Source organism: Monodon monoceros, unplaced genomic scaffold (assembly GCF_005190385.1).
Source record: "Monodon monoceros isolate NGI ecotype Baffin Bay Population unplaced genomic scaffold, NGI_Narwhal_1 Super_Scaffold_1, whole genome shotgun sequence".
Lineage (NCBI taxonomy): Eukaryota > Metazoa > Chordata > Mammalia > Artiodactyla > Monodontidae > Monodon > Monodon monoceros.
Window position 1 is genome coordinate 73,322,074 of NW_021703765.1, and position 27,679 is coordinate 73,349,752.

A 27,679-nucleotide genomic window follows, 5' to 3' on the forward strand; every position below is an offset into this window, starting at 1 on the left:
TGCTGGCGAAATGAAACTGTACTTTGGTGAGTTCTCAAAACGAATTCTGTAGACTGGGGTGGACGCCCAGGCCTGATCACCAGCCTATCGTGCCGCTAACCACATTCTCCCCACTGCTCGGGGCCAGTCCAAAACGGCAAGACTCCACCACCAAATTGCTTTTTACTTTCCAGAGGCGTTGGCATTCTGTGCTTTTGACTTAAAAGGGAGCAGAGAGCGGGTCGCTGTGAAACTGCCTATGTGTCTTCTGGGAGGATTTTATGGCAAACTTGGGCCTCATTTAGCTTGGAAAGACAGAAAACTAAAGACCTGAAGAGAGGGATTTTCTTTTTATTCCTTCAACTTTATGCCTTGGTAGACTTCGATGCCATTAAAAAAAAAATCAGTGATTTTAAGTGACAGGCACGTTTTGGTCAGGCAAGGACCTCTAAACGTTATGTAAAATGTGGTTGATAATATTCACACATGAAACAGCAGTATGGGGCTTCCTACTGGCTCCTTGGGTCTGCAAACATAATCTTAATTAGCCAAAATTGCCTATTGAACTCTCCCTCGATTACAGACACACGAAGCAGTATGGACAAACCCCAAATGCCCTTCGGTTTCTCTCTGACGCTGGCAGGGGCAGGCTCAGGCCCCCTGCAGACCCAGGGGCTAGGCTGGAGGGCAGCAAAGGCAGGGCAGCTCCTTCCAGGCCTCCTGCTACCACACAAACAAAAAGGGCTGTAAGTGTTTCTCTCCGAGAGCAAAATGAACCAGACAAAAATACAACATCTATAAAGACACAAGGACGTTCCAGAAAGGTTTGAAACACTGAACTGCCTGCAGTGGGGTGCTTTTCTTTCTTCCTGCAGAGATGTCTGGGCAGCACTGAAAAAATTCTACCTATCCTGTACGGAACCCGGGATGCAGACCCAGGTAGGAAAAACGGGCGGCTGCAGACGCCCAGGTAAGCTGAAATCTCCTACCACAGGGGCAGGGCCCGGGGAGGTCTCTGTACACAGTTCTGGTACACAGTTCCGGGGGAACTGTGTTTGCCTCTAAGCCGGAATAACTGGCAAACCGACCGTTCTGGGAGGCGAGAGAGAAAAGGAGGAAAGAAACCTTCAGTAGTTTGGGGGAGGGGGCCCGCCGCTTGCTTACCTTCCCGACTTGGTAATGACCATCTCCGTGCCCCGCTTGTGGAACTGATCCCAAAGTTCTTTGGCCTCGAGGTGCACCTTGGGGTCATCCTCCACTTCTTCTTCCGGCTCCATGGTCTTCAGAGGCCTCAGATGTGTCTGCGGCCCCAGGGACGAGAAAGGGATGCCGGTCTCGGCCGCCCCCACCAATTGATCCATGATCGGCTTGGCCAGGGCGCCGGGCAGCGAGAGCGCCGCCGCGCCGTTGGGCGGCAGAGTCAGCGCGGGGAAGAAGGGCGGCTGGTGACCCAGCACCGCGCTCATGGCGAAGTCCGGCGCCCGGTGAGGTAGGAACGGATGGTAGGCCATGCTTGTCCCAGGGATGACCGGATCTCTCATGGAGAGGCTCATCCACTCCAGGCGGGGCGCTGGGCTCCAGCCGGGGACGAGTCCGCAGCTGCTGTTCTGTTTTGTTTTTGTTTTTTAACAGCAGCGCATAGTTTGGAGGGGGGGGGAAAAAAAAAGAAAGAACAAAAAAGGGGGGGATCACAACTAAAGCACCTCAAAGTGAGGGGAGGAGAAGTGTCTTTTCGGGAGGGGAATGCCGCTTTTAAAGAGGGCAAGGCGAGAAATCAGGAGACATAGTCGCTCGGATGACTGTCCTTGTGTCTTGCGTTTTCAAAAAGCCGCTCCTGGAAGTCGGTTTACGAGGCGAGAGGAACGGGTCTGGACTCGTGCCGGAGCCCTGCTGCTTGGCTCGAAATAGACACGCCAGCCCTCGGTCCCGGCAGTCCCCCTCCAGCCCCCAGTTCTTTGTTGTAAATGCGAACGGTTCTCCTAGGAGACTTTTTACCTTTTCTTCTCCTTCTTCTTCCCCCGCCCCCCTATCTCTCTGCCTCTCCCTCTGGCTCGCAGGAGGCGTCTGCAGTTGCGCTAGACCGGCTTGAACTGCGAGCGAGAGAGCGGAAAAAGTCTCCCTCCTTTAAAAAAAAAACAACAACAACAACTCTGACTGAAGCCCTCTTCTACCAGCGCTATCAAAACTTGTACTGCAAACGGGCTTCCGTTCGCCCTCCTCCTCCTTCATCCGCTCCGAGCCTGGTGTCTGGGTTTCAATCCGAATCTTGGTGTGCTCTTCTCCCGCGCCTCTCTTCCTTGTCCTAAAACGTGAGCGAATTCTCTTCCTAAATCTGCGTCCAGACGCGCAGGGCAGGGAGGATTTAGGGGGGAGGAGGGGAATGAAAAGAAGGGAGAGAGAGAGAGGGAGGGAGAGAGAGAGAGAGAGAGAGAGAGAGAGAGAGAGAGAGAGAGAGAGGAGAGAGAGACAGAGTGGGAGAGGGAGCGCGAGGAGAGGGAGGGAGCGAGAGAAAGCCAGAGAGAGCTCCTCGCCACCCTCCTCCGCCTCTAGAATTCCCCGGGCGTCTGCTCGGCGGTCTAGAAGGTCGGGCTCTGCTGTGGGCTGCGGAGAGCCGGAGGCCTCTTGATTGGCTCTTTGACGCTTTCGGACCAATTGTGTTGCTGCATAGGCGTGGTTTTCACAGGTCGAGTGCTGGGGGATAGAGCCGAGTTATAAAAAGAAGGTGTCGGAAACTGTAACGTCGCAGCGCCGCATCGGTACTACTGCCTATCCTGTGAATATGTCAACATGATCAGAGGGAGGGCGGGGAGCCACTGAGGAGCGCGCGCACCGAGTCGCCTCTAGGTGGCTTATCGAGAGATCGCTGCAGCCTCAGAGCTCGCTCGCTCTGGCTCAGCCCACGTCTGAAATGCCTCAGCCATCCAGCCCGGGATAGAGGGAGGAGGCCGGGCAAGGAGCACTGGGGAGGGAGGCGGGAGCGAGCGAGCCGGGCCAGGAAGGCGGAGAGCGCGCCCGGCGCCGGGCAGTGGCGCTCGCCTCTCGCGCGCTCGTCTCGCCTCTGGCCGCCGCGGTCGTTTCTCTCTCCCGCTCACCCTCTTAGCCCGGCCCCGGGCGAGCCGAGCGGACGGCCCAGGCTCCCGCGAGCTGTCCTCCGGCCGCCGGGCGCAACAAAAGCCGACCGCCGCGGAGAGGCGAGCGCCACCGAGTCTCCACGCTCGCACACCCTCCAGCCCCACGTGGAGCCAAGCTCCTCCCGGCCGCCACTAAAGGACTCCCGAGCTCGGGTGTCTCTCGGTGCCGGTCTCCCCGGCAGCAGGGCTCAAGGGCTCCCGAGCACACGGATGCAGGCAGATCTCAGCCCACGCTGGTGGGGGCTCGCGTTCCACCGTGCCCCACCCGAAACTATGAGCGGAGACCCAAACACTCCTAGCACATCTGTACGCGAATACGCGCCGGCCCACTGGGACCCAGCCACCCGCGAAAACAACGTACACGCAAACACTTAGCCTGCGCGGCTGCCCGGGTCTGCGCTCAACTGACTCCGGGAGGCGGACTCGGGCTTTTCTGAAATACATTTACCAGCCCTTTTAGATCTCGTCTTCCATTTGGAATCGGGCTCCCGGTTTTCCACCTGAATGTGTGTGTGAGTGCAGAGGGGAGAGGGGAGATCTGAACAAAGTGAGCGCAGTGAGGGACTAGGTTCTGGGCCTGTCCCCATCCAGCCGCCTCCCTCCCTTCGGCGGCCGGCTCGGTGAGGAGCTGGTAGGGGGAGGTGCGCCAGCCCTGTATCTTCTCCAGGCATCGCACTTATCTCTCGGTGCCTCAGTTCTTTCTCCACCCGGGGACTTATCTCGCCAGAAGTCGGGGGGTGAATTTGTAAAACAAATCGTGAAACGCCCCCATCCCAGAGACGAGGTGACCGGCTCCAATTCAGGTAGGGTGGGGGGCCTCAGCAAGGGTGAAGGGGAGGGAGGTAACCGGATCTTAGCTATCAGACCTGTCGCCGAATTGGTAACTGTTACCGCAGGTCCCTGTCCGGGTCAGAGGATTCCCCAGACCCACATTTCCCATTTCTGGGGGCCAATGAGTTGGGCCGTCCCTGCTTGGATGGAGGGAAATCTTGGGGACAATATTCTTTTACCCTTCGTGAGTTGGGAGCTTTCTCCAGTGGAACGAAGGAACGGCTGATTGCGCGGCCTAGGGGGTTAAGAAACCCCAGGCTTGGGATATGTGTGTGTGTGTGTCGACAGCCAGTACCGTCCTCTCTTACATTTTGCCTCGTGTACCCCCTAAGCCCCCAGCTCCCAGACTCCGAAGTGAGAGCAAGTGGGGGGTGAAAATGCAGTTCCGTTGTGGGCCAACCGCGCCGAGATAGGGGCGGAACTTTTGAGGCGACAAGATTTTCCAGCCTCGCATTTTTGACGCACATGGTTAAGAGCGCTTGGCGCCAGCGCTAAGAATTCCCTGAAGTCACCAGAGAGAATAGAGTGGTTCTGCGAACTCCGTCTGGCTCGCCACCTCGCCCCTTTCTTTCCCTTTCGGTCTTTCTCTGGCGTCCTCTCGGCCTCTCTCTGCAGTGGTGGAGCAAGAGGCGGCGGGGGCCAGGGTGTCGGCTCACAACGCCCCCCTCCCGCGTCCCTGGCGGCCCGATCCCGAAGGGTGCGAGAAGCCAGGCCTTCCCCCTTCTTACACCGACCACGGAGGTCACCACTGGGTTTCAAGAGTCTCTGGAGGCTGAAACCCGCCCCTCCCCCACACTGCTGGCCGCCGGAGCCCGGGGCCTCACCGCTGCGCTTTCAGGAGCGGCCCCAAACCCCCGGTCTGGTTCTGCCTGCACTCGCCGGCCAATCTCTGCCCCGACGTTCCAACTAGAAGGAAAGTAATTCTGCAGCCACGAGATGACTGACCCACCCCCCAGCTCGGTGCCCCAAGCGTCCAGATGCCCAGGAGAGAGACATTTTACTCGGTCCTCCGCATTCTGGCCTCCCTTAGGTTTGGACGTGGGAGGGGAGCTGGCTGATTCCACTTGTAAATTCTCGACTTGCCTTTGGCCTCAACGGCGGAGGTGGACCTAGCCTTGATTTCAGCCCCTCATACGGCCCCCTCCCTCACGTGCCTATTTTTGCCCGTAGCTCTAACTTAACCCTGGGGTCACCCCAGTTGCCACTCCTGACCCCCACTCCCACTCCAGCGCGCAAGGGAGGAGGGGGGAGAGGAAAGTTTGCGGGGTTCTGAATCGAAAATGTCGACATCTTGCTAATGGTCTGCAAACTTCCGCCAATTATGACTGACCTCCCAGACTCGGCCCCAGGAGGCTCGTATTTTGCAGGGAGGCCGCAGTAACTTGGGATCAAAAGCGGGAAGGTGCGAACTCCTCTTTGTCTCTGCGGGGCCGCCGCGCCCCCCTCCCGGTGGGTGATAAACCCACTCTGGCGCCGGCCGTGCGCTGGGTGATTAATTTGCGAACAAACAAAAGCGGCCTGGTGGCCACCGCATTCGGGTTAAACATTGGCTAGCGCGTTCCGAAGACTTGTGCCAGGCCTGGCGGCCGGGAGAACTCGCAGGCCAGCGCGCCCTGGGCCCGGGCTTTTAGGCTCTAGCCGCGGGCTCTACACGGTCTTTTTTTTTTTTTCTCCACGCAGACCCCCTCGATCTCCCCGCCTCACGTTCCACAAAAGGCAGACGGGAGACACTGAAGGAGCCTGCCCCTGGGCAGAGCCTGAGAAACGGTGCTTTAAAAGAGCGGGAGAAGGGGGCCAAATTTTGAATCCGAGAGGACGCGCGGAACTTCTGGTGTCCCCCCAACATTCCTCCATCTTTTGCAAAGAGTATTCACATAATTGTAGGCCTGAATTTTTTTTAATTTAAAAAAAACCCAACACACACCTCTCCAAATCTGTGATGTCTGCAGAGTTTAAAGTGAAGAAGTAGTATGAGTGCGGATTTTAAAGTGGAAGGGCAGGAGGAGCCTCAGAATAAATGGCGTATGTGCACGCGCGCGCGCAACCATATCACCTCTCCTCAGACCAGGCCAAGGATACGGCAGACAATGCTTAGTCTTGCCGAAGAATTCCCCGGGAAGCCTCTGCTGATCCCACTCTTCCCTATGACACAGCCTGCCTCAAACTATAAGGGGGCACATCGACCCTTTTGTGACCGAATGGTGTTTATCTGAAGTTTACAAAAGGGGGGGGGCGGTGGAAGGGGAAAGGATGGTGGGTAGGCGGGGTCGTTTACTTTGGCAAGTTTGCTGTAAATATTCTCGTCAGCATGTGTGAGGTCTGGCGAGGGACTATTACACGCTTATTCCCTCTTAAACTTTCACCCACCGTTTGACGCGGAGCTTTTCTTCGGTCCGAGGTGTCCCTAAACGGGGAACTCTGTTGACATAAGGACATCCAGGGGTTTCTCCGGGGGTCTCAGGCCTAATTAAGAAGTTTACTACGGGAGTCGGTCAAGACGTAAACTTTTTCTGGGGAGGGGCTTTCTGGGTAGAGATGGTTCCTTGTTTTTGCCCAGTGCCCCTCGCTCGTGGGATACCAGGCTTTTTTTTTTTTTTTTAATATTGACAAGCGTTGAAACTGACTAGGTGCCCGCTACAGGACTCCCATCCTCCTTTGCGCTCAATTCCCCTAAGCCGGGACGTGATTTTCTTATCGCGGACCTCAGGGAGGCAGCTCCCTTGGGAGTGCCTAGGTTACTGCTCTTGTTTCTCTCGCAAATCGCCGCTAGCCCCCTCCTCCCCACATTAGCACTCCTGTGCTACCCCAAACCCTGACTCTCCCACACGCAGCTCTGAAGCCAAAGGAGGACTTCACAGACCTGGGAGGCTTGATCTTCCTCCTGGAGTTTCGCATCTTCCCTCGGCGCGCCCTGCCCGCCCCCCGCCCCAACTTGCTTTAAGAGCCTAGTTCTTCTCAGGTCTGGAGGCTTCAGGATCAATCTCTTTGGTCAGTTTCCCCATCTTTCTTCCCTCCGGGGTGGGCACAATCCTCTTGGTTACATCAGACAGGGTACCCATTTCTGTCTCCCTTTTTTTTTCTTTTGGCTATCCTGTCTCTCTGTCTTTCAAGATTCTGTGACTGCAGATCTGTGGTCTTTCCTGTGTTTTCTTTTACTTTCTCTTCCTTCCCTGGCATCTATCCTGTTCTTGGCTTCTATATGTCTCCTCAGTCGCTACCTCCCGGCCTTTACTTCTCTTATTCTTTCTGTTTTTGATTTACTCTTTTCTATTCTTTCTTCTTCTCCCTTTCTATTTTCTCTGGCTTTCTTGGTCCTCTCTGAATTCTCTCCTACCTTTCTGTATTTCTGGGTTGCCTCTGTATTTCCTCCCTCTCTCCCTCCCTCCTCTTCTCCAGGAACCATGACAGGCTGGAGATACCTCTTCCCGGGATTCAAGTAAACACCTTCCCCTCACACCCCTGGCTGGGAAGATAATGTGTCCTAAGAGATAGAAGAGCACTGGGCCCATTTGTGTAGGTTGGAAGAATCACTTTCTGCTTTTGGTATCCCCAAAGTCACCCTTTTCCCCAGAGCAGGCTCTCACCCCTGTTCCAATGCTCTGATCTCCCATCCTCTCTCTCTCTTTCTCTCTCTCCCTCCTTTCCAAGGCAGAAGCCCAGGGTGAAGGGCAGCATGTTGGGTTCTAAACCCCAGCTTCTAGCCTCTGTCTCGCCCCAGCAGCACAGGGCTTTCCTGTAAGGCACATTTCCCTGTCCTCTGACAGCCCTCTAAATTATTGATTAGGGCGATTCAGTACAAGAGTCTGAAGTGTGTGTGTGTGTGTGTGTGTGAGAGAGAGAGAGAGAGAGAAAGAGAGAAAGAGAGAGAAGATTGTCAAAGTTGTCTAGCTTGGGTAAGCAGTATTTTTAGTACAGAGGCTCACTTTGGCGCCAGCCGGTTTATGCTGTTTCTAGAGCATCATTCGTTATACACTTAATCCATGCTTATCATACCTCCCTTTAATGTAAATATGTTTTTGGCAGAGGCAAAATGAAAAGGTTTCACCCTCTGCATTATTCTTATTAGCACCCACCTTTCATCAAAGCTGATCACTCTGCAAAATGGCAAATTTGTAAACCGCTAGTGATTTAGAGAAGTTGGAAGGGAAGCAAGGAGGCAAGGATGCAGGAAGTGTGTGTGTGTCTGGGGAGCATGCCTCTTATACATCTGTGAAGGTTTTTTACCCCTCTCTCTCTCTCTCTCTCTCTCTGTCAGGAAAAGGAACTAATTGTGGGTTCCTAATTTCAAACCAATCTACATCTTCAATGCTCTCTTTGTGTGTTTTACCCAATTACTTAAAAAAAAAAAACCCAAGATAATGCAATGGACATTTCTTAGTCCAGCAGAAATGAATTCACTAGGAAGAGGCCGGGAATTTTTCCTCTCATCTTATCTGACCCAGAATCTGCAAGACTCAGAGGCAGAGCTGACTTTGGCCTCAGGCACCAGGCACCCTTCACCACCCAAAATCTTTCTTCCTTCAATGTCCTCGTTCCAGATTTTCAGTCGAGACAGGTAAGGGTATAAATGGCCCTTCAGCGATGTGTCCCAAGAATGTGGCCTGGGGGTGTGGTGGAGATCTCCGGGACAGAATACTTTAAAAAAGGTGAAGGGAAATATATTCTCCAGTCCCCAACTGCAGATTGAGGGTGTCAACTGTACAGGAGCTCTTAATTCTGTGACTTCCTGCTTTTGCTTCTATCCATTATTTCTGGTGTTGTTGTTAGGTGCCAGGGGCACCGGGGCAGTGAGGTCTTGCCCTGTAAGAGCTGACGGGGCGGAGGGAACAGGGTGATCTGTAAGTGAGAGGCCATGGCAAATCAGATGACCGCTACTGTCAGGGAGGTTGACAGGGCAAAGAAAGATCAGCTCCTCCAAATCTGCTGAACTAACTGTCCCCCGGTAGCCACAGACACGTTTTCTCAATTTGAGCACAATATCCATTACTGTTTCCCCTACTGGGTTTCAATTAAAAAGGGTGAGAGCAGAGAGGGAAGACAGGAGATAAATGAAAGGGACCAGTGAGCACCGAAGTTGTGTGTGTGTGTGTGTGTGTGTGTGTGTGTGTGTTTCCTCTCTTCTTTTCATTTCTTTCTTGTAGCCTCGCCACTGCTCCTTGCCAGCCAGACAATCTTCCTGTGTTCCCAAAGTTAATGTTTTCATGTGTCCCAAATCCAGTAGGGTGAAGAGATAGGAAAGGAGGTAACACTGACAGAGATTCTTTCATATCCACTGAAGCCCACAAGAGATATAGCTGTCTCTCGGGGAGCAATGGCTTTGGGGAGGAATTTGTCTTGCCTGTGTGGTCAAGGGGTTTTGGGGATTGGAGGGGTGTGGGCATTTAGTGTTCCAGGCTTTACTGTCATATTGGAAACTGATCAAATTCCTCCTCCCTTGTACAATCTTATGGACAATATACCCTTTTGTGGTTCTAAGACACGGGGTGTTTGGAAGGTGGTTTCACCTGCTCCTCTGGCAGGCTTGGCAGGTAGGGGGCTTACAAACCTGTCTGTCACCGAATGGCTGCCAACTCTCCGGCCAAACACACCTCTCACAATTTGGAATCAGGCACCAGCTCCTTTACTCACTCTGCATTCTGTGATCACTGAGCCTCTACCACGGCCACTCAGATAACTGCGCAGGGGTCGCTGCACCTCTGTGTGTTAATTACCTGGCAACCTGGGGAGCCTCTTCCTCTGTGTCAGTGAAAGAAATTAGAGGCCTCAACAATGTGATTTCATTTTAAGTCAGAGATGCCTTGCTCCCGACCCAATCGTCCTTGTCTCCAAATAATACATAAATCCTGTTCGAGTCTTGTGGGATATCCAGGGAGTGATTGGTACAAGCCAGCTGAAGGCTTGGGTGAAAGTTTTGGCCTTAGAGATCCCAGAAGCCTTTTAAAAAGTCTCCAGCTTGGGCTTGGAATACAGGAGGGCTCGAGAAGTTTCCTTTCTTTTTAAATTTGTATTTATGTTTTAGAGGAAGAAGAGAGAGGGAGGCAGAGACACACACTGACATAGAAAGAGGGACTGTTTGGAATTGTGAGAGAGCCTTTCCTGAGAGCTGGCGCCCAGGCCTCAGTTCATTTCATCTCCAAGCCAAATATTAAAAATCCTTCTGGTGGGGGGGCGGGCGGGCGGGAGGGCAGAGAGGAGCGGCCTTGCGGATCTCGGAACCAACCTGCCGCCTGCGTTCCCTCCTAATGCCCTTTCCTCCTTTCACGTGGGAAAGGAAAACTTCAGGCCCCGTAAGGAGTGGGAGACAGCGACAGCCCAGTACTCCCCCTAAGGTCCTTTTGGCGAAGGTTTCCGCCCGTGGCGGTGGAGCGGGGGGGGCGGCTTCACCTACCGCTGCCCCCTCCCCCTCCCCCGGTTCCCAATACGGAAGCTGGACGTGCCTCGGTGCGGCTCCAGGCCTGGCCCAGCGCGGAACCAGAGAAGACGCTCGCGGCCTCGGATTACACCCGCACCCGGGGGTGGAGGGGACCGGTGCTCGGATCGGGGACCCCCCCCCCCCGCCCCAACGTCCGCACTGGCCCGCAGGGAAGCAAAGGGGTCTCGGACAGGCTGGCCTGCCCCGGCTCTCGGTCACGACAAGGTCCCTCCAGGCCCGGGAACCCGCGACCGCGGGCACTGGCTCCCTGCGCGGGTTACCTGCCTTCCGTCTGCGGCTGCCGGGGCGGGGCGAGGCGGGCATCCCGAGTGGGAGCGCGGTCGGCCCTGCCCGCGGAACTCACGTCTTTTCCCTAAAACTGGGATCACGGGGGGGATTGAGTTAGGAGCTCCTGACCTCCCCCAGACGTCCGATGTGTCTTTCTGCAGCCTCGATTCCTAACTCCCGCCCCACTCCGGTGGCAAAGGACTAATGGGGCGGGGGCTGGGGGGGGGGGGGGGGGGATAGTAAAGACCTTGGGGAGGGGGGTACCCAACAGAAAAGAGTCATGTAGCACCCTCTGTCTCTCAAAGTGGTGGAAAAATAATTGCAAGGGATTGCAATTGCCATTCTCCGCGGGAACCAGGCTGAGCCCGGGGAGGTTTTCTGCGGGCAGAGAGAGGGTGGGGTGGAGGAAGCCATCTCCTCTCCCACCGCGGGGGTGTGTTTTTACATGTTTTCTTAGCAGCAAGTTCTATGAACAGGTCAGCCTTACGCTGCCAGCCTGGGGAGTCTGAGGCTATTTCTGGCTTCCAGTGTAGACGCCTCTCTTTCCCCACTCGGCCCCGGTGCAAGTCAAACACTCAGGAGATGGGGGTGAGGGTGCGGGAGGGGGGAGAGCGCCACCTCCCACTTCTGACTTGGAGGGTATATTTGCTTTTGAAATAGCTTCTCTTGTCTTCAGACGGTAAAATACGATTTCCCCACAAGTCTGAGTCTGGTCTTCTGGTACCTCAAGCAGGGTTTGGGTGGGGGGGGGGGGAAGGGGTCTGCTATAATGACCTCTGAGCTGAGTGGGCGTGGGGCGGGGGATTCTGTCTTTGCAGCTCAGCGCTGCTGGGGTACCCGGGCGCATTATTAAACCCAGACGCTCCGTCCAGGAGTTGGGGCCATGCGGAAAAGATTTACAATTAAGCCAATTGGGGCCGAATACAACCATCCAAAGTTTGCAGGTGTAAATAATGCCTTGCTTTTTTTTTTTTTTTTCCATTCCAAGCGGCTTCATTTCAATCCCCCCTTCTACCCCACCCACCCATCCACGGCTGGACCCTAATTCTTTTGGGGTGTTGGGGGGAGGACGGTGCAGCAGAGTTAGGATTTTTCTATTAGACAAGTAAATATATGATGTTGCACTCACTTTTATGTCCCTGTGTTAATGCCGTGGATAACCAGGACAGGCTCCTCTATTTCATTCCTCCGTCTAGAACTGAGAATCGTTGGAGTCAATGAAAGCCCTTTTGAGTGCGGGTTATGAATTCTTTTTTTTTTTAAGGGAATGGGACAGATTTCTATATAACAGGGATATTGGAGTTGAATTAGTATAAAGTTTTTGAGTTGTAGAGATTGGGTGAGAGAGGGATAAGAAAAAAAAAAAAGTAAATTCCCTTTAGTTGGGGTATCAGAACATTGCCCCCAGCTGAATCTGGAGAAGAGGTGGGCTTTCAGAGAGTAGAGCCAGATGCTTTTTGAGCTTCAGTTTAGATCTTCCTAATGTTTGGAGAGCTAGCTGAGCGGTTTATGGGCCCAACTTCAAGGCTATACTTCCCTGCGTTATTTAAACATAATAGAATATGCATGTGTGTTTCTAAGATGTTCTATGTGGGTACAAGTGTGTATATATGGACTTCCAAGTAGCCCCAAATATGAAATTAAATCTCAGATTCAAAAGTGCATTGTAATCACACCTCACGGGGCTGACTCCCATTTGATCAATATAGACAGAGTGAAATTTGTTTTGCGGCACCGCAGTTACTCCTTTTCTCTCGGAGCAATAAAGTCTGTCTGTTACAAATTAGCAGGGAATTGGAGAATACGCCCCCACCCCACCCCACCCCAAGTGCTGTTCGCTGTTTTTAGTCTTGAGCTAACCCGCTCAATAATATATGTAATATGTGTGTACACAGGCACTTTTCCAAAAAATTAGCGATAACATTCCGGGTGTATCAAGAGGGGTGTTTTTCACCCTCTGCGTGTAGAGCTCTGTCCACGGCTGAGTTGCCACTCTGGAGACCCATCACCGGGGGGTTGGCACCCACGGGGATCACGCGGGAGGAGGCTTTCCAGCCCAGGTTGCATGCAAGGGCAGGGAATCAAGGCGCCTGACTCCAGCCAGTATCAGGTCATGGGTGTAGAATTAGGAAGGCAGGATTTAACATGTCCGCAACAAAAAGAGGCAAAGCGTCAACCCAGCCTGGGATGAAACCCCCGAGCTGCCACAGGAAAGTTTCTAAGCAGTGGAGCAAACACTATTTTCCCCACTTTTCTTTCTTTTCCTTTTCCCCCTTCCTTTAAAAACTTCCCTGTCCAGTGCATATGTTGGGCATAAATAAAAGGGGGTGGGAGGGGATTGAACGCTGGGTGAACCCGAATCAGCCTTAAGCAATGCGGGGAGTACTTGGGGAGGGTAGGAGATAGATGTGCCCTAAGTTGGAGGTGGGGGGTGGCTGGAGGAAGGGACCACTTCCCGCTTGGAAACCTCCGTACCTCGTTTCGGGAGGGACTCGCCAGGAACCTCTGCCCAGGGTGCCCTTGCCGTCTCGCCCGCTGGATGGCGCTGGGGGGAGACGAGGCTGGCGGACAGTCGTCCTCCTGTACCCCGCAAGGCCTGAGCGAATCTCCGCCGACGCGCGGGATTGGGACCTCGGTTTTGAGCGATCACAGTGGCAGTCCCGATGCACCAGGGGACCGGAGCTGTTCCTGGAGTCTGGAGCGGGAGAGGGTCACCCAGAGCCCCGCCAGATCAGGGAGCTGGACCAAGAGAGGCTGGGCAAGAACGGGGATGTGGGGAAAGATGGTTCTCAGGGCAAACTAGTGCCTCGTTTCTTAGGTGTCACCTGCACTAGCTCCTGTTTACTGGGAAAGGGGTGTGTGTGTGTGTGTGTGTGTGTGCGCGCGCTCGCATTTGGGGGGAGTGGTCTGGAAAGGAGGACAGCCTGATAGGTAATGGAGATGCAGAAAGTGTACACGGTTTGCAGAACCTCACCGTCCAATGTCCCGTTTTGCAAAGGCCAATCCCGTGGTCCCCCGGCCCAGGTATGCTCCGTCTAATCTGAGTGGCTGGCCTTACCAACCAGAATTGCATCTGGAATTGGGAATCTCAGGGCTGGGATGATCTCTGGCTCCTTGGGGACTTGGGGCACTGCACATTGCCAGAGTCCTCATTTGGGAGTGTCTCTCTGAAGGCACTTAAGACCTCAGGCTGGCCCTTGCACAGCCAAAGGAGGAGCTGTGGGCTACAATTTGGGGAAGAATAAATTCACGCCACACTTACTGAGTGCTTTCTGTGTGCCAGGCACTGTGTTAGACATTGCAATCTTGTCCAAAGTTTCTTATAGAGCTAGAAAGGAGAAAAAAATAATCAACCTTAACCAAAGAAGTTAATCGGCTACATGGCCTTGGTAGGAGAGTCTAGTATTAGTTCTCCACCTTGTAAGCTCCTGGAGGGATGGGACTCATCACATCTCCAGCTCTGATCCCACTGCTTGGTACTTGGTAGGTCCTCAGTAAATAATCTTTTGATATAGGAATGAAAGTCAGTGAAGAAAGGGAAAGAAGGCATCGAACTACAGGGGTTTCTCTGTGCACATGAAAAACAAGTGACCACTTCCAAAGAGTACTTATTAAAAAACGGCATTAAATTTGTTAGCTGCTCCCCCAGACAGATTCTGACACGAGACAGTGAAAAGTTGGTAGTGGGAAGAGAAATTTGGTGTAGTGGATAGAAACATCCACTTGGTCATCCCACAAAATACTGACCGAGAGGCTTATTTGCCCCCGTACTCTGCTGAACACCGGAGACACGTGGGTGAAGAGATGGGTCCTCGCCAGCTTGATGCTTATGGTCCTGAGCTTTGTTCACTGCAGTTTAAAAAAAAGAGAGAGAATTCCCATTTTAAAGATGAGGAAAGTCAAGGCCCAGGAAAGGTGGTGTGGGAGAGGGCTGAAGCTCCAGGTCTTAGGGCAGGAAGGCTGAACTAAAGTCAGCCCCCAGCTCTTCTGCGCTCTGGGGAGAGGGAAGGCTGGGTGAATTTTCGCTCCCGGGAAGAGGCAGAGTCTGGGAGCCCTGGAAATCCTGGTGGCGCTACTGACCTGGCCGGGCATGGTCATCCTGGGCCAGCTTAGGGGGAGCAGAAGTTTATACCCACTGAGGTTGCAAAGGCCATCCCCAGATCTGCTCGTCCCAGCTCCGACCTTGCCTTGGGGCTGTGATGAGGGATCTAACCTCTAGACTCTCCGATCCGTTTTTTTTTGTTTTTGTTTTTTCCTTTCAGCAGGTACACCTAGCCTAGGACTGAGCAGCATGGCTGCTCTTTACAGACCAGAAATTGTGGGACAGAGAGCTAGGGAGTCTCCTCCGAGGTCGCATTGCTAAAAAGTGACCGCAAAGAAGATTTTACAACCCCCCCCACCAGGGTTTTATGTTTCTGTGCAGACCCCTCCCCTCAGTACCCCAGTGCCCGGCGCAGTCTGGCACGTGCGGTGTGTTCATCAAATGTTGTTTGATTGAATAAACTTAATTCTTGTTTGGTTTCTATGTTTTAAAAATAGAACAAACTAAAAAATGAATCAGTGATCGAATAAAGGGCAGTGGGGTGAGAAGCTCATTCCCCCGACTCGCTGCGAGGGGGTGGGACAGCCTTGAGTCACCCACGCGCCCTCGCACAGCGGCAAGCCCACTTCCCACCAGCTTTACAAAGACAGCTGTGATTTCCTTCCGTCTATATTTTTATCCTAGACTTCGTTGGGTTTGATCGATAGAAGAGACAAGCTGACCCACGGCGAGGTCAATACAATCGATTCGACGATTTCGACGACCGCTCGGAAATCGCCCTCGTTGCTGCGCGCTGGGTGCCGCGTTGCTGCACCCAAAAGGTTTCGGGATTTAGGGTTTCCCGCTCCCCCGCTTAAGTTACCGAACTGGAGCGAGGATGGGGGTAGGTGGACGGGAAGAAGCCTCAAGCCTCACACGAGGGAGCCTCTGGGAACACTAGGTCCGGAGAGTGCTCTCCACACCCAGCCAGCCCGCCAAGCGCTCTCGAAGCTCTGGTAAATTTCGTTCTGGAGTTTCTCGGCCTTGGAATCAGACACCCGCATCTTTTTGCAGCCGGTCCGCTCTCCTTAGCCCTTTGTTCCTCATCTGCGAAATGGGTTTGTTTAAAAAAATCCTATTTATTGGAGATAAGATTTGTGAAATACCCACGAGGAAGATAATGTTCTAAGAGCTTTCCCACACATCAGCCCACTAAATACAACAATCCGAGGAGGCAGGCGCCTTCTCAATGATGCCCATTTCCCAGATGAGGAAACTGAGTCATGCGGAGACATACAGACTTGCCCGAGCTCCTACAGCTAGTTGGTCCCTCGTGGAGCTGAGATTCAACCTGGGGATGGTCTAACTTCTTGTCTGGCTTTTAACGACAAGGTCGTAGGTGCACCGCGCATACATACGGTAGGTACAGAGAGGTGATCTGTTTCCTGTACTTCTTTGCCCTTTTGGGAGGAGACATTCCATTTAAACCTTTCCCAGGCAGATCTGCAGCTGCTTTGATCCTTTGGTCCCTTCCTTCTGGAAGCAAATGCAATGGCGGGGGAGGGGGGGAGGGCGGTTTCCGAGTCTGACAAACCTTCTTAAACTGCGAAATCCAGAGCTTTCAAGACTTTTTTTTTTTTTTTTTTTTTTTGTACGAAGGAAGGAGGGGGACGTGTGTGTATGTAGAATCAATATGGTCCAGACAGCCCTTCACAAAGGGGCTCCAGGCGGGCGCCTCGGCCGCAAGACCCCCGCCCCACCGCCCGCGGCGAATTAATTGGGCCCTGAAAGAAGGGGCGACGTAGCTTCCAGTTAATTAGTCAAGAAATGAATCAAGCCCCAGCGGCCTGGCAAAGACCCCTGGGGCGCGGGTTTTGTGCAAGCCAAATTGGTCGGTGGGGCGCTCCCCTTTGGGCCGGGTGGGGCGCGGCGGGGAACCCGGCTTGGGCGCCTCGGGCTGTCCTGCACCCGGCGCCCCAGCACCCCGCGCCCCGGAGCGGGCTCGCGCGCTCCCGCGCTCCCTCGGGCTCTAGCTTTCCGCGTCTCTCTCCCTTTTTCTGTCTCCCTCCTTCCGCTTCTCTCTTCCCTTTTCGGTCTTTGCCGTCGCCCCCTCTCCTGAGCTTTGCTCGGGGTTTCCCACCCCTCTCCCAGCTTCGTCTCTCTCCAAGTTCTTCGTCTGGGACGTCTCCCTCCAAAGCCTCAGCCTCCGCCTAGCAGATCTGGGGCTGGGTGGTCTGGGAACGGCGCTGGGGATGCCAAGAAGCGCTGACTTGGGGAGACAGGGTGGAAATGAACACGGGCTTTGGAGCCCTTGGCCTGCTGTGTGTTCCTGGGTACACGACTCTTCATCCTTGGGTCACCTAGGATCCGGGCTCCCGGCTGCGGTTAGAACACTGAGATAATGCACGGCTTTGAAAGGCTTCGGTAACCCGTGACCCGTGTCCCCATGCGATGAGGACTTAGGACTGAGGCAGGCCTGGGGCACACGAGCAACTGCTGAGCGCCTGCGGTGTGCCTGCCTTACTTTGTTCCTCCAGCACCTCCTCCGGTCTCGCTGCGGTAACCCTGGCAGCGAAGATCCCGGTGTTTCCGTCCAAAGCAGCTCTGTTGGAGGGAAGGAAGGGGAGACACCAATCGTAAACTCACTTATTTCAAGGTCTTTTTGTGCCACGTGCCAGTGCCCTTTTCTGAACTAGAGGGGTGGAACTGGGGGCTCAGAGAAGTGGAGTGATTTTCCTAGAGTCACACAGCAAAGCGGATGCCACGGCTAAGGGTTTCACCCTGAATCAGGCATTCGGTGCCTGCCCCTTGATCCCGCCAAGAGCTCAGGGGGTCTTCAGAGGTCCTGCTGGCCTGGCACTGAATATTTATGTACAGGAAGAGGGTCGCCAGAATCGCGTTGCCTCCTCCAGCTTAGAGCTAAGGCCCGAATCTCTCTCGGACTCTACTTCTTTCCCTCTTTCTTGGTCTTTCGCGCTCAGTCTCCACTTTGGTCTCCCACCCACCAGTCTTTCTGTTTCTCTCCTCCTCCCCCTCGAATCCGGACTCGGAAGTTGAGGCCAGAGTCTCTCCCACTTTCTTCCACTTGTCCAGGTAGCTGTTCACATCTCGAGGCTTGGAGCCGGGTTGACATCCAGCTGCCACCAACTGCCAGGATCCGAGCGACAGAAGCAAACTCGATCCGATTCCATGCCCTCCCTGCTCCGCCGCCCGCCCGCCCAGCCCCTCCCCAAGCCGCATCCACGGGGTCCTAGGAGCAGACCCCAGTGGATGATTCGATGAATGCCTGCGTTCCAAACAGCAGTCCGGAACCGCGTTTTTTCTTTCTTCTTTTGCCCGCTTCACCGACTTTGGCTTCGCTCAAGGCCCCGAGGTGCCCGCGCCGCGCTTGGCATTCGCTTCCTGCCCCTCGCGGGAGGCCAGGGACTGTGGCTTCCGCTCGCCAAGTCCCTGTCAGGCGCGCACGCAAGAGCTTGGCGAGCTTGGCGCACGCGTTTGGCGCAAACTGCTTTGGGCCTCAGTTTCTCCGCCCCTTTCAGATCAGAGAAGCGACAGACGAAACAGTTGGGAGAGGAGGAATGGCCAACGGATTGGGGGTGGCGGGACCGCGGTTCCCGTGTGTGGAGGGGAGTCAAGACTGGAACCACGGCCGCCCGCCCTCTCCCTCTCCCCCTCTCCGAGGACTGTTATCCACTTCCACGACCCCAGTCTCCCCCAGGCGCGACCTACAGACTGGTGGGGCTCAGCTCGCCGCATGGGTGTGCCCGGCTACCTGGAGGCGAGGACAATCCAGGTCCTAGCCAGCAGGTGCGCGCTCCGGTGTGGGGAAGACTGGTTGCCTGTGGCGCTGCCCGCTCCACTGTAATTGCTGCTGGCCTTGGTACATTTGCGGCCTCAGACAAGGTGCGTTCCAGCAAAGTGTTGGCACACCTGCTACTGCGCTTTAAAAGGGGGCCTGTTAGAGCCTTGGAGCTTTGGAGGAGTCCCTTAACTCTTCTGAGCTTCAGTTGCCCCCTCTGAAAACTGGGGATAATAGGTCCTGCCATAGAGGACCAAGGCAAGGAGCAAATGAGATCACGTGTACAGCACTCAGTCTAACCCCTGGCACATAGTAAGTGCTCGTTAAGCATTAGCTGGGCACCCTAATCTCTCTGTCCGTCTCTCTAGATATCATAAAACAATCTATATATCTATCTCTCTCTATATATAACTATCTATATATAATAGATACAATCAGTATATACTTAGTATATTTATATATGTATTTACTAAACGTATTGACTCAGTGTATATATACTTAGTACGTCACATATATACTAAAAATATATACTATATATATTTAGAGTATCCTCAAGAACATATTCTTTTTCTTAGAAGACTACCTAGCATATATTAAGCCCTCTCTCTATTAGCATTGCTCTCTTACCCAGTTCCGTTTCCAGCTCAGCCTAAAGCTCCTTGGCCTCCTCCCAAGTTGATCCTACAGTGAGAGCCTTCCTCAAGCCTCCCAATCCAGGTTTAGTGCCGCTGTGGGCTCCTTTCCCGAATCTCAGGATCTCAAAACCGCAAGTGATCCAGGAGAGACAGTGCTCTCTTCCTTCCCTTGCATTGGAGTTCAGGTCCCAGTAGGACTTGGAGACCAGGTGTCCTGACTTGGGGTCCAATGCCTTTTCCACCACCCCCCCCCCCCCCGCCCCCCCATCTGCCCCAGGCCATTTCCATCTCCCGAACTGAGAAAAAAAGTTTGTCAGATCTATTGAGGGAATGGCACTTGTGGAAAATGAAGGAACGTGATTGGGTGCCTGGAGCATCCTTGGGCAGAGCCCCCGGGGCAAGGAGCTCTGTAAATGGGGAGGGGGCTGCCTGTGACCGGGGCTGAAGGGATTTCAGGCTCCTGGGAGGGGTCCTGGATGCCTCCTGGCTCTCAGCGCAGCTGTGTATGGCTGATGACCCCAGACTCTGAGGCCCAGACAGCAGCTGCCCAATTTGTAGTCAGCAGCAGGAGTCCACCATCCCTTTCCTCAATCCTCGAGGACACTGGGACCACTCCTTCCGAGCCTGAGAGCGCATGGGGGAGGGGAGTGATGAGAAAGGAAAGTTGGAGAGACGGAGAAGGATGACGAAAGGGAGTGTGGAGAGAGTGAAAGCAAGAGAGAAAGGGGACACTTGGGGAGAAGGGAGGAAGGAGAAAACAGAGGAAGACAGACAGACACCGAGAGATAGACAGAGACCCTTACCCACCCGCAGAGAGGCAGAGAGATAAACTCAGGAGACAAAGAGAAAAGCAACTAGAAGCACAGAGAACGAACGACAGAGGAAAATGTGGGACAGAAGGAAAGGGCATGGAAGAGGAATGCCCCAAAGTAGAGAGAAGAGAGACGGTGGGGAAATGATAGCCCAGGGAGGTCTGGGGCAGCCCAGCCACACGCCCTGGCCCCCTCCCCCGACATATGCCTTAACTTGCTAGAAGATTATCTAGCACAGTATAAATGCCTCCATTCAATCATGACTGAGCTACTGCAACTGACCAATTCCTGAAGTAGCCTCCAGCCTTAAGGGAATATGGTTTTCACACCATACGAAGCGTCAGATACCAGCAATTTAGGAGATAAGTTATCATTCATTAGGGGTTTCCAGGGGCCCCCTACAAGGCCTCTGGGGTAGGGGTGGGGGAATGTGTGGCTGAGAGCTTCCGAGTCAGTGTGCAAAAAGACAATGCGTTTCTCTCTTTGCCATCGGCTAGGCATGGAAGCCTGTCTCCTCCCCCCAATACATAGTCACTCAACCCCACAAGGAAGGTTTGGTTGGTAGGGTCCAGTTGGCCAAGAAGAGGAAACATTCCACCAGAGTCCTCCAGATTCTCAAGAGTGCACTGGGCGAGATGGAGAGGGGCTGTGCATGCAATTTCTCAGCTGCTCCCTCTGGAGGAGGATGGGGGGGGGGATGGGGAACGTCCCCAGCTATTCCTGGGAGAGCAGATCCTTGTTTAACCAGGGGAAGGTGGTGAGCGATGAGGAGGGGGTTAGATACTAGAGAGGAGCCTGGTTAAGATGACGTTTCCCGCCTCCCCGAAGCATCACTCCAACTAGTTCAAATAAACCAGGGCTCATCTTCCCTCTGGCCCTGCTTCTTCCCTTACTGGCCTCCCAGTCTGCTGAGAAAGGTATTTTAAAAGGACATTTTCATGGTAGCAAATAAAAGGATTTCTTTTCCTTTTTCTTCCTCCTCTTCCTGCTGCTGCTTCTTGGTCTTCTTGCAAGGCTTGTGTTTGCTTTGCTTTCACAAACAGCTGATAGAGTTTGCTTTAAAGGAGCACTAAAAAAAAAAAAAAGAATTGTACACCCCAAGGCAGGCCAAGCATTAACCGTGGGCATGCGTGCTCATGTGGATGTGTGTGTGTGTTTGTGTGTTTAGGCCTCCTGAGTGGGCCTGTAGTTATACAGGGGACCTGCTTCAGGTGCAGAGAGCTGGGGGGGGGACGCAGAGGAATGCATGGACAGATTTACACCTGTGCTTACAGCTGCCATTGGCAACACTTACAGCCTCCAGAAATGACCCTTGGTGCCGACTTGTCTGGAAGCCATCAGGGTTAGTTTTGAAGCAGGAATCTTCAAGTGGACCAGAGGGCAAGCTCTGCCCACCCCCTCGCACCCCCCTTCCCTGTTGCTGTCCTCAAGTGCCGCTCCCTCCCCACTGCCCGCCAACCCCCTCCCACCTTGTCTGTTTCCTCTATCAGACAAACGTCATCATTTGAATTTCTGATCCCTTTGGTGCTACCGCCTAATGAGGGCTGGGCAGGGTGCAGGGGTTGCAGCCGGTCCATCACAGCCACCCTCCTCCCTCCCGCCGGGAGCTGGGTCTGGCCCCAGGAATCTGTGTGGGATTCCTAACTCTACCCTCCAGCCAGGTTCTGCCCCCTGCCACCAGCCCCACCACAGCCTACTGGCCAGACAGTTGAGTGACTGATAATATCCAGATGCCTCTGGAATCTTGCTTCCAGTCCTCCCAGCGCTTGGCCAGGTCCGCAGAAGTGGGGGCAGTGGGCAGCAGGCATTCTGCCCCAACACTTGTTGCCACCTCTCAGAGGCCGATGAAAGGCCCACTCAGCTGGGTCCTTCAGGACGGGGGACCCTGGAGCCAGGGCACTCAGAAGGCATGTTTGACACCCATGCTGGGAACTTTGAGTCTCCGACTTTCTCCCCTCAGCCCCACAGAGGTCTAGGAGTCTGGGAGGGAGCAGATTGCAGGCCACGGACTACCAGAGAAGCCACAGGGGAAAGCCAAGCACTTTGCCTGAGAATTAGCAGGCACTGGGCAAGTATCTGGCCTCCATTCCATTACTGGTAAAATTGGGAGTGGCTGGGGAGGCAGATCTTTTTATATACCTTGGTTTCACCTTCACAGTGATTTCCTTAACATATGTTTCAGTCATCTACTCACTTTTTTTTTGGCCGCACTGTGTGGCATACGGGATCTTTGTTCCTTGATCAGGGATCGAACCTGTGCCCCCTGCGGTGGAAGCACGGAGTCTTAACCACTGGACCGCCAGGGAAGTCCGCATCTACTCACTTTTTCAAAACACCTAACTTGTTGAAAATTAAATCTTTAGCTGGATACCGTAAATCAAACTTGTGTCTCACTTCCCAGCAGTAGAAGGAACCCAGAAAATGGCGAGCAGTGGAAAGAAAGCAACATTACAAGGCTCTGAGCTGGAGGCTCGCTCTCGCTTTGCTGATGCTGCAGTGATTGTTAGAAGGGTGATCGAGACAGGGAGGTGGGCGCTCATCTGAGCCTGGACTTAGTCCGAAGGTCCGAAAAAGAATTGAAAGGGGAATGGTTCTCTTCCTCGGGGATTTAGTTCCATATAAAGCTATGTTCAGCTGCCACCCTCGTACCCCTTTTTGTTTTTGTTTTTGCCGTACGCGGGCCTCTCACTGTTGCGGCCTCTCCCGTTGCGGAGCACAGGCTCCGGACGCGCAGGCTCAGTGGCCATGGCTCACGGGCCCAGCCGCTCCGCGGCATGCGGGATCTTCCCGGACCGGGGCACGAACCCGTGTCCCCTGCATCGGCAGGCGGACTCTCAACCACTGCGCCACCAGGGAAGCCCCTCGTACCCCTTTGGACGCGTTGGAGAGCACTGCTCAGCATGCTTTCCTAGAGCTTCTTAATGCTACGGCAGCATCAAGCATCCTGTGCTCTGATTTGGGGTTTCTAGGCTCTGCTCTTCCCTGAGCCTCAGAATCATGACTCAAACCCTCCCTTTGTTTTCTCCATCACCAAGAACAGCTTCACCACCTTTTTGGGCCACAGAGCCCTTGGGCAATCTCGTGAAGCCTGTGGATACCGCCTTGGAATTCTCTTTTTACAAGACATAGGATTACAATTTTAAGTAAAAGCAATATTAAAAATATAATAGTAGCGTAGTTACTAAATGAATATATATAGTAACGTATATGCTCCTTAGGAACGCATTAAATCACACAATCCAGCCATGGCTCTAATGTTGTACCTTTGAAGTCGGGACGAGCAAAACAACATTTGGGGATCTCAGTTACACCTGTAACGCGATTATGAAAATACCTGTGATTCTTTTGGTGACCAAGTCATAGCCAGTGCGAGTGTTCCCGTGGGTGGTCACCTATATTCATAATGGAAGAAAATACTGATTTCACTGCGAGTCATCCAAGTTCATAGATGCCTGAATCCTATTCGGGGACACCCCTGTAAGAGTTCATTGGAGGACAGCAGGGTAAGAACTGCTGAAGTGTAGAGGGAATGAATTGGGCGCTTGGTCTCTTAGGAAGGTTCTTCTGGGAAAGAGCCATGGCTTTGAAAGCCTGCGCAATCTACAGATCCCACGAGCTCAGGCAGAAAGGAAAGACATTATCAACAACATCTCAGGGAATATTTCTCAATAGGCCCAGAGGGGAGCGAGGTCTGGCTTGGGATGGTTTGGCTCAGAGAAGGGAATTTTCTCCCCAGAGTGTTCAGCAATGCCTCCATCCTACACACCCACCTCTGGGGTGATGTTCTAGGCAGCTCTGCCCCCTCTAAAACCTCAGCTTTCCCACCTAGACAAAAGATCGCTGCCCCTTCCCCTCCACCAACACCATAACTCCTGCACAGCTCTTTTGCCCCAAAGGGTCTGTGGACAAGTCCGACCTTAGCATTGGGTAACCCCTTCGTAAGGGTGAAGACACTGAGCTGATGCATTTTTTGCCTTTAAACAAAGCACTGAGTCAAACCTCTGTGATCAGGGAAGCTGCAAATGGCCCCAGGACAGTAGCTGCCACTGTCCTCTGTGAAATACAGTGCAAAGAACTCTGAGCTACTGGGACAGGCACTTGGAGGCTTATTTAGGGGATAACCAGAAACACGAAAACTGGAAACTGTCAGAACGCCCTCAGGTAAATGGAGTGTAGCTTAACGTTGACTAAGGTAACCTCAGCAGATTCTGGGGTCCCCGTAAAAGGAGAACAAAAGTATTTATGGACCAGCTACTCTGTGCAAGACCTGTGCCCTGTTCCTGACTTGCAGTGGACCTTATCTAAAGGTCCCATTACAGGCTCTAATATCCATTCACTCAACTCATTCATTCCTTAGCAAATGTTTACCAAGGGGCCATATGCATCTCGGTCTAAGGATATAGCAGCGAGCCTAGCACATAAAAATAATTGTCCCCAAGGACCTTCTAATGTGGGAGAGAATAATGAGAAACAAAATAAAGAGGAAAAATAAATGTTTAGTGGTGCTGAGTCATATGGAAAAATATAAATCAGAAAAGGGAGCTGTGAATGGAAGATGGGGGGGGCTTCATTTTTATTTTATTTTTTATTATTTTATTTTATTTTTATTTATTTTTTTGGCCACACTGCACACGCAGCATGCGGGATCTTAGTTCCCCAAACAGGGATCGAACCCGTGCCCCCTGCAGTGGAAGCTTGGAGTCCTAACCACTGCACCGCCAGGGAATTCCTGGGGGCTTCATTTTTAAAGGAAGCGTGAGAGAGAAGACAGCTGCAGGAGACCCACATTTACTTGAACACAATCCTGGATTCTGAGCTGGGCACCCTTTGTCCACCGTCTCCATCATTCTAGGTAGTTCTTATTTTCATCCCTATTTTATTGTTGGGGAAGGTGAGGCTCAGAGAGGTTAAGTGACTTACCAAGGTCTGCATAAGGCAGAATTAGAATTTGAACCCAGGACTCAACTTCTCTTTCTTCCATACCAGGCTGCCTCTGACACATTTCTGGGAAGACAGAAGAAAGGAAGAAACAGGAAGGTCATGGAGGAGTGGCAGAAGAACACCGAAGAGTAAACTTTACCCTATGAATCTTGAGCTCAGTCTTCTAAGACTGGGGAAACTGAGGCCCAGAGAGGAAAAGTAATTGTCCAAGGTCACAAAGAAAAAAAAATCCTAATGGCTAGATGTCCTAGCTCATCAGCGCCTAGTCTTGTCTTGGCATCGTATGGCAAGTCACTTTGGGTCTCTGGGCCTCAGTTTCCTCATCTATAAAATGGAGCCAAGCAGATCAGTTGCCCACAATTGATGAAAAGGAAAGACAAAATCACTCAGGAGAGAGAATTTATTCTAATGCTTGGCACAGAATTTGCACCCAATAAATATTAGCTTTCTTCACTCCTCCTCAGCCAACCTTCTCCTTGGCACCATTTGGTCAGAGTGAGGGTCATATGTCTGTTGGTTTTCATGGTCTGGGCTAGCGGTCTCCAAATTTTTTTTTTTTTCTTTTTAATTTGGCCATGCTGCTCAGCTTGTGGGATCTTAGTTCCCCGACCAGGGATAGAACCCACGCCCCCTGCAGTGGAAGAGCAGAGTCCTAAACACTGGACCACCAGGGAATTCCCTCCAAACTTTTTTTTACTGAAACATTTCCAACGTAAAAGAGTACAGCAACTGGTAGAAGGAATTCCCATATACCCACCACCACTTCAATAATTATCAACTCATGGCCCATCTTGTTTCATTTACGTACCCTCACTGGATTGTTTTAATGCAAATGCAGACACCATATCATTTCATTTGTAAATACTTTGGTGTGTATCTCCAAAAAATAAGAATAAAAATTTTAAAAAACAACTACAAGACTGTTATCACACACACACCCCAAAAGCAATGACTGGGTAATCTTATGAAATACCCAGTTAGTACTCAGTAGTTCCCAGTCATCTCCATTCTTCTTATTTTATCACAGTTGGTTTGTTCCAGTTAGGTTACAGGCAATGTGTCTACATTGTTTTTGATTATATATCTCTTACGTCCACTTCCCATTTCTTTTCCCTGAAAAAATTGTCAGTAGAAATAATGGAATCATTCTGGCTGTTGCCATTTGCATCCCTGTAGTGTCATTTATTGTGTTTCTCTGTCCCCTGTATTTCCTATAGACCAGTGGTTAGAAAGAGATGTTTGATGAGCTTCAGAGTCCATTCTTTTGGCAAATCGCCTTCATGGATGGTGGTATGTACTTTTTATTTTTTTCACTTTTATTATTTATTTATTTATTTATTTTTGGCCGCGCTGTGCGGCTTGTGGGATCTCCCCGACCAGGGATGGAACCCGTGCCCCCTGCAGCGGAAGCGTAGAGTCCTAACCACTGGGAAGCCAGGGAAGTCCTGGTGGTGTGTGCTCGCATCAAAAGACTTGCAATGTCACTTATTTTTCTTCTTTTTTTTTCAAACTTTATTTATTTTATTTTTAGTTTTGGCTGTGTTGGGTCTTTGTTGCTGCACACGGGCTTTCTCTAGTTGCAGCGAGCAGGGGCTACTCTTCGTTGTGGTGCACTGGCTTCTTATTCAGTGGCTTCTCTTGTTGCAGAGCACTGGCTCTAGGCGTGTAGGCTTCAGTAGTTGTGGCACACGGGCCCAGTAGTTGTGGCTCGTGGGCTCTAGAGCGCAGGCTCAGTAGTTGTGGCGCACGGGCTTAGTCGCTCCACGGCATGTGGGATCTTCCCGGACCAGGGCTCGAACCCGTGTCCCCTGTGTTGGCAGGCGGATTCTTAACCACTGCGCCACCAGGGAAGCCCCACTTGTCTTTCTTCTTGGTTTATGAGTAGCTGCTGATGACTGTTTGTAGGATGGATCCATTATTTCATTAGGGGTTTGCACAACAGTGATACTTCATTTCTTTCATTTCGTCTTCATTTATTATGTGAAATACTCCCAAATTTCTCGAGAGGACACCACGTCACTAAACGCTAAGGTTTGAGTAGACACCGTCCACTATCTAAATTTTCATGCTTCCAAATGATATATCTCTTCTGTTGAATTTGACATATGATATATAATTGAACTGCACTCAACTGGAAATTAAAAGCGATAACGTTTACAAACAAATGTGCCGGGAATTTCTTCCTGTACTCAGTGGTCAGCCCGTTTCTAATCCAGGGGTGTGCACAACATCATCGGGAATTTCTTCCTTCTCTTTCTTTTTAAAAAAATTTTATGGGAGTATAGTTGACTTACAATATTGTGTTAGCTTCAGGTGTAAGGAATTTATTTCTTAATTCAGTCAGGAAGCCCCTTGCGAACCAAATGAAAAAGGAGCCTGTGAAACTCTCTGAAAATGTTGATCCATCGGACCCCGTCCCTCTCCCCCCTACCCCCCCCACCTCCCAACTGTTCACCGGTGCTGGGAGAAGGAAAGGAAGATTCTGCCACAGCTGTGTCCATTTGGGAGGGTCCTGTGCGGAGAGGTTTACAAACTGGAAGCTGCCTCAGGGAAAGGCGAATTGTCTTTGTTTTTTTCACTTTTCATTTTAAAGTACTCACTCCATCAGAGCCGACGGGAGATTTTAAACAAACCACATTGCCCTCAGGTCTGCTTCTTGAAGGAGGGGATTTACTCTTCACCCCTCCCCCCCATGAGTGTTCACAGCAGAATTAAGGCTAGGGAACCTGGCAGGGGCTCCCTTGCTGAGGGGAAGGTGTGTCTGTGCCTTTTTGCAAGGCATTAATCACTTGCTTATAGAGGGGGAAGGAAAAAAAAGAAACCAGAAGGA

General features: G+C 52.4%; 1 protein-coding gene and 1 long non-coding RNA gene across 3 annotated transcripts in view; one reads left to right on the forward strand and one right to left on the reverse strand.

The window, feature by feature from the left end:
- TBX3 (T-box 3) overlaps positions 1-2,041 on the reverse strand; it is a 13,691-nt gene extending 11,650 nt beyond the window's left edge. For both annotated transcript variants that reach the window (XM_029229569.1, XM_029229577.1), the window contains exon 1: positions 1,144-2,041. In XM_029229569.1, the coding sequence (XP_029085402.1) occupies positions 1,144-1,532 (389 nt within the window). In that variant the 5' untranslated portion in view covers positions 1,533-2,041. The remainder of the gene's footprint in view (positions 1-1,143) is intronic.
- LOC114899133 lies at positions 1,239-26,056 on the forward strand. Its single transcript, XR_003794517.1, has 3 exons — positions 1,239-1,468; positions 2,037-2,288; positions 24,895-26,056. It is a non-coding gene; the product is annotated as an uncharacterized LOC114899133 (long non-coding RNA).
- The last annotated feature ends 1,623 nt before the right edge of the window (positions 26,057-27,679 follow it).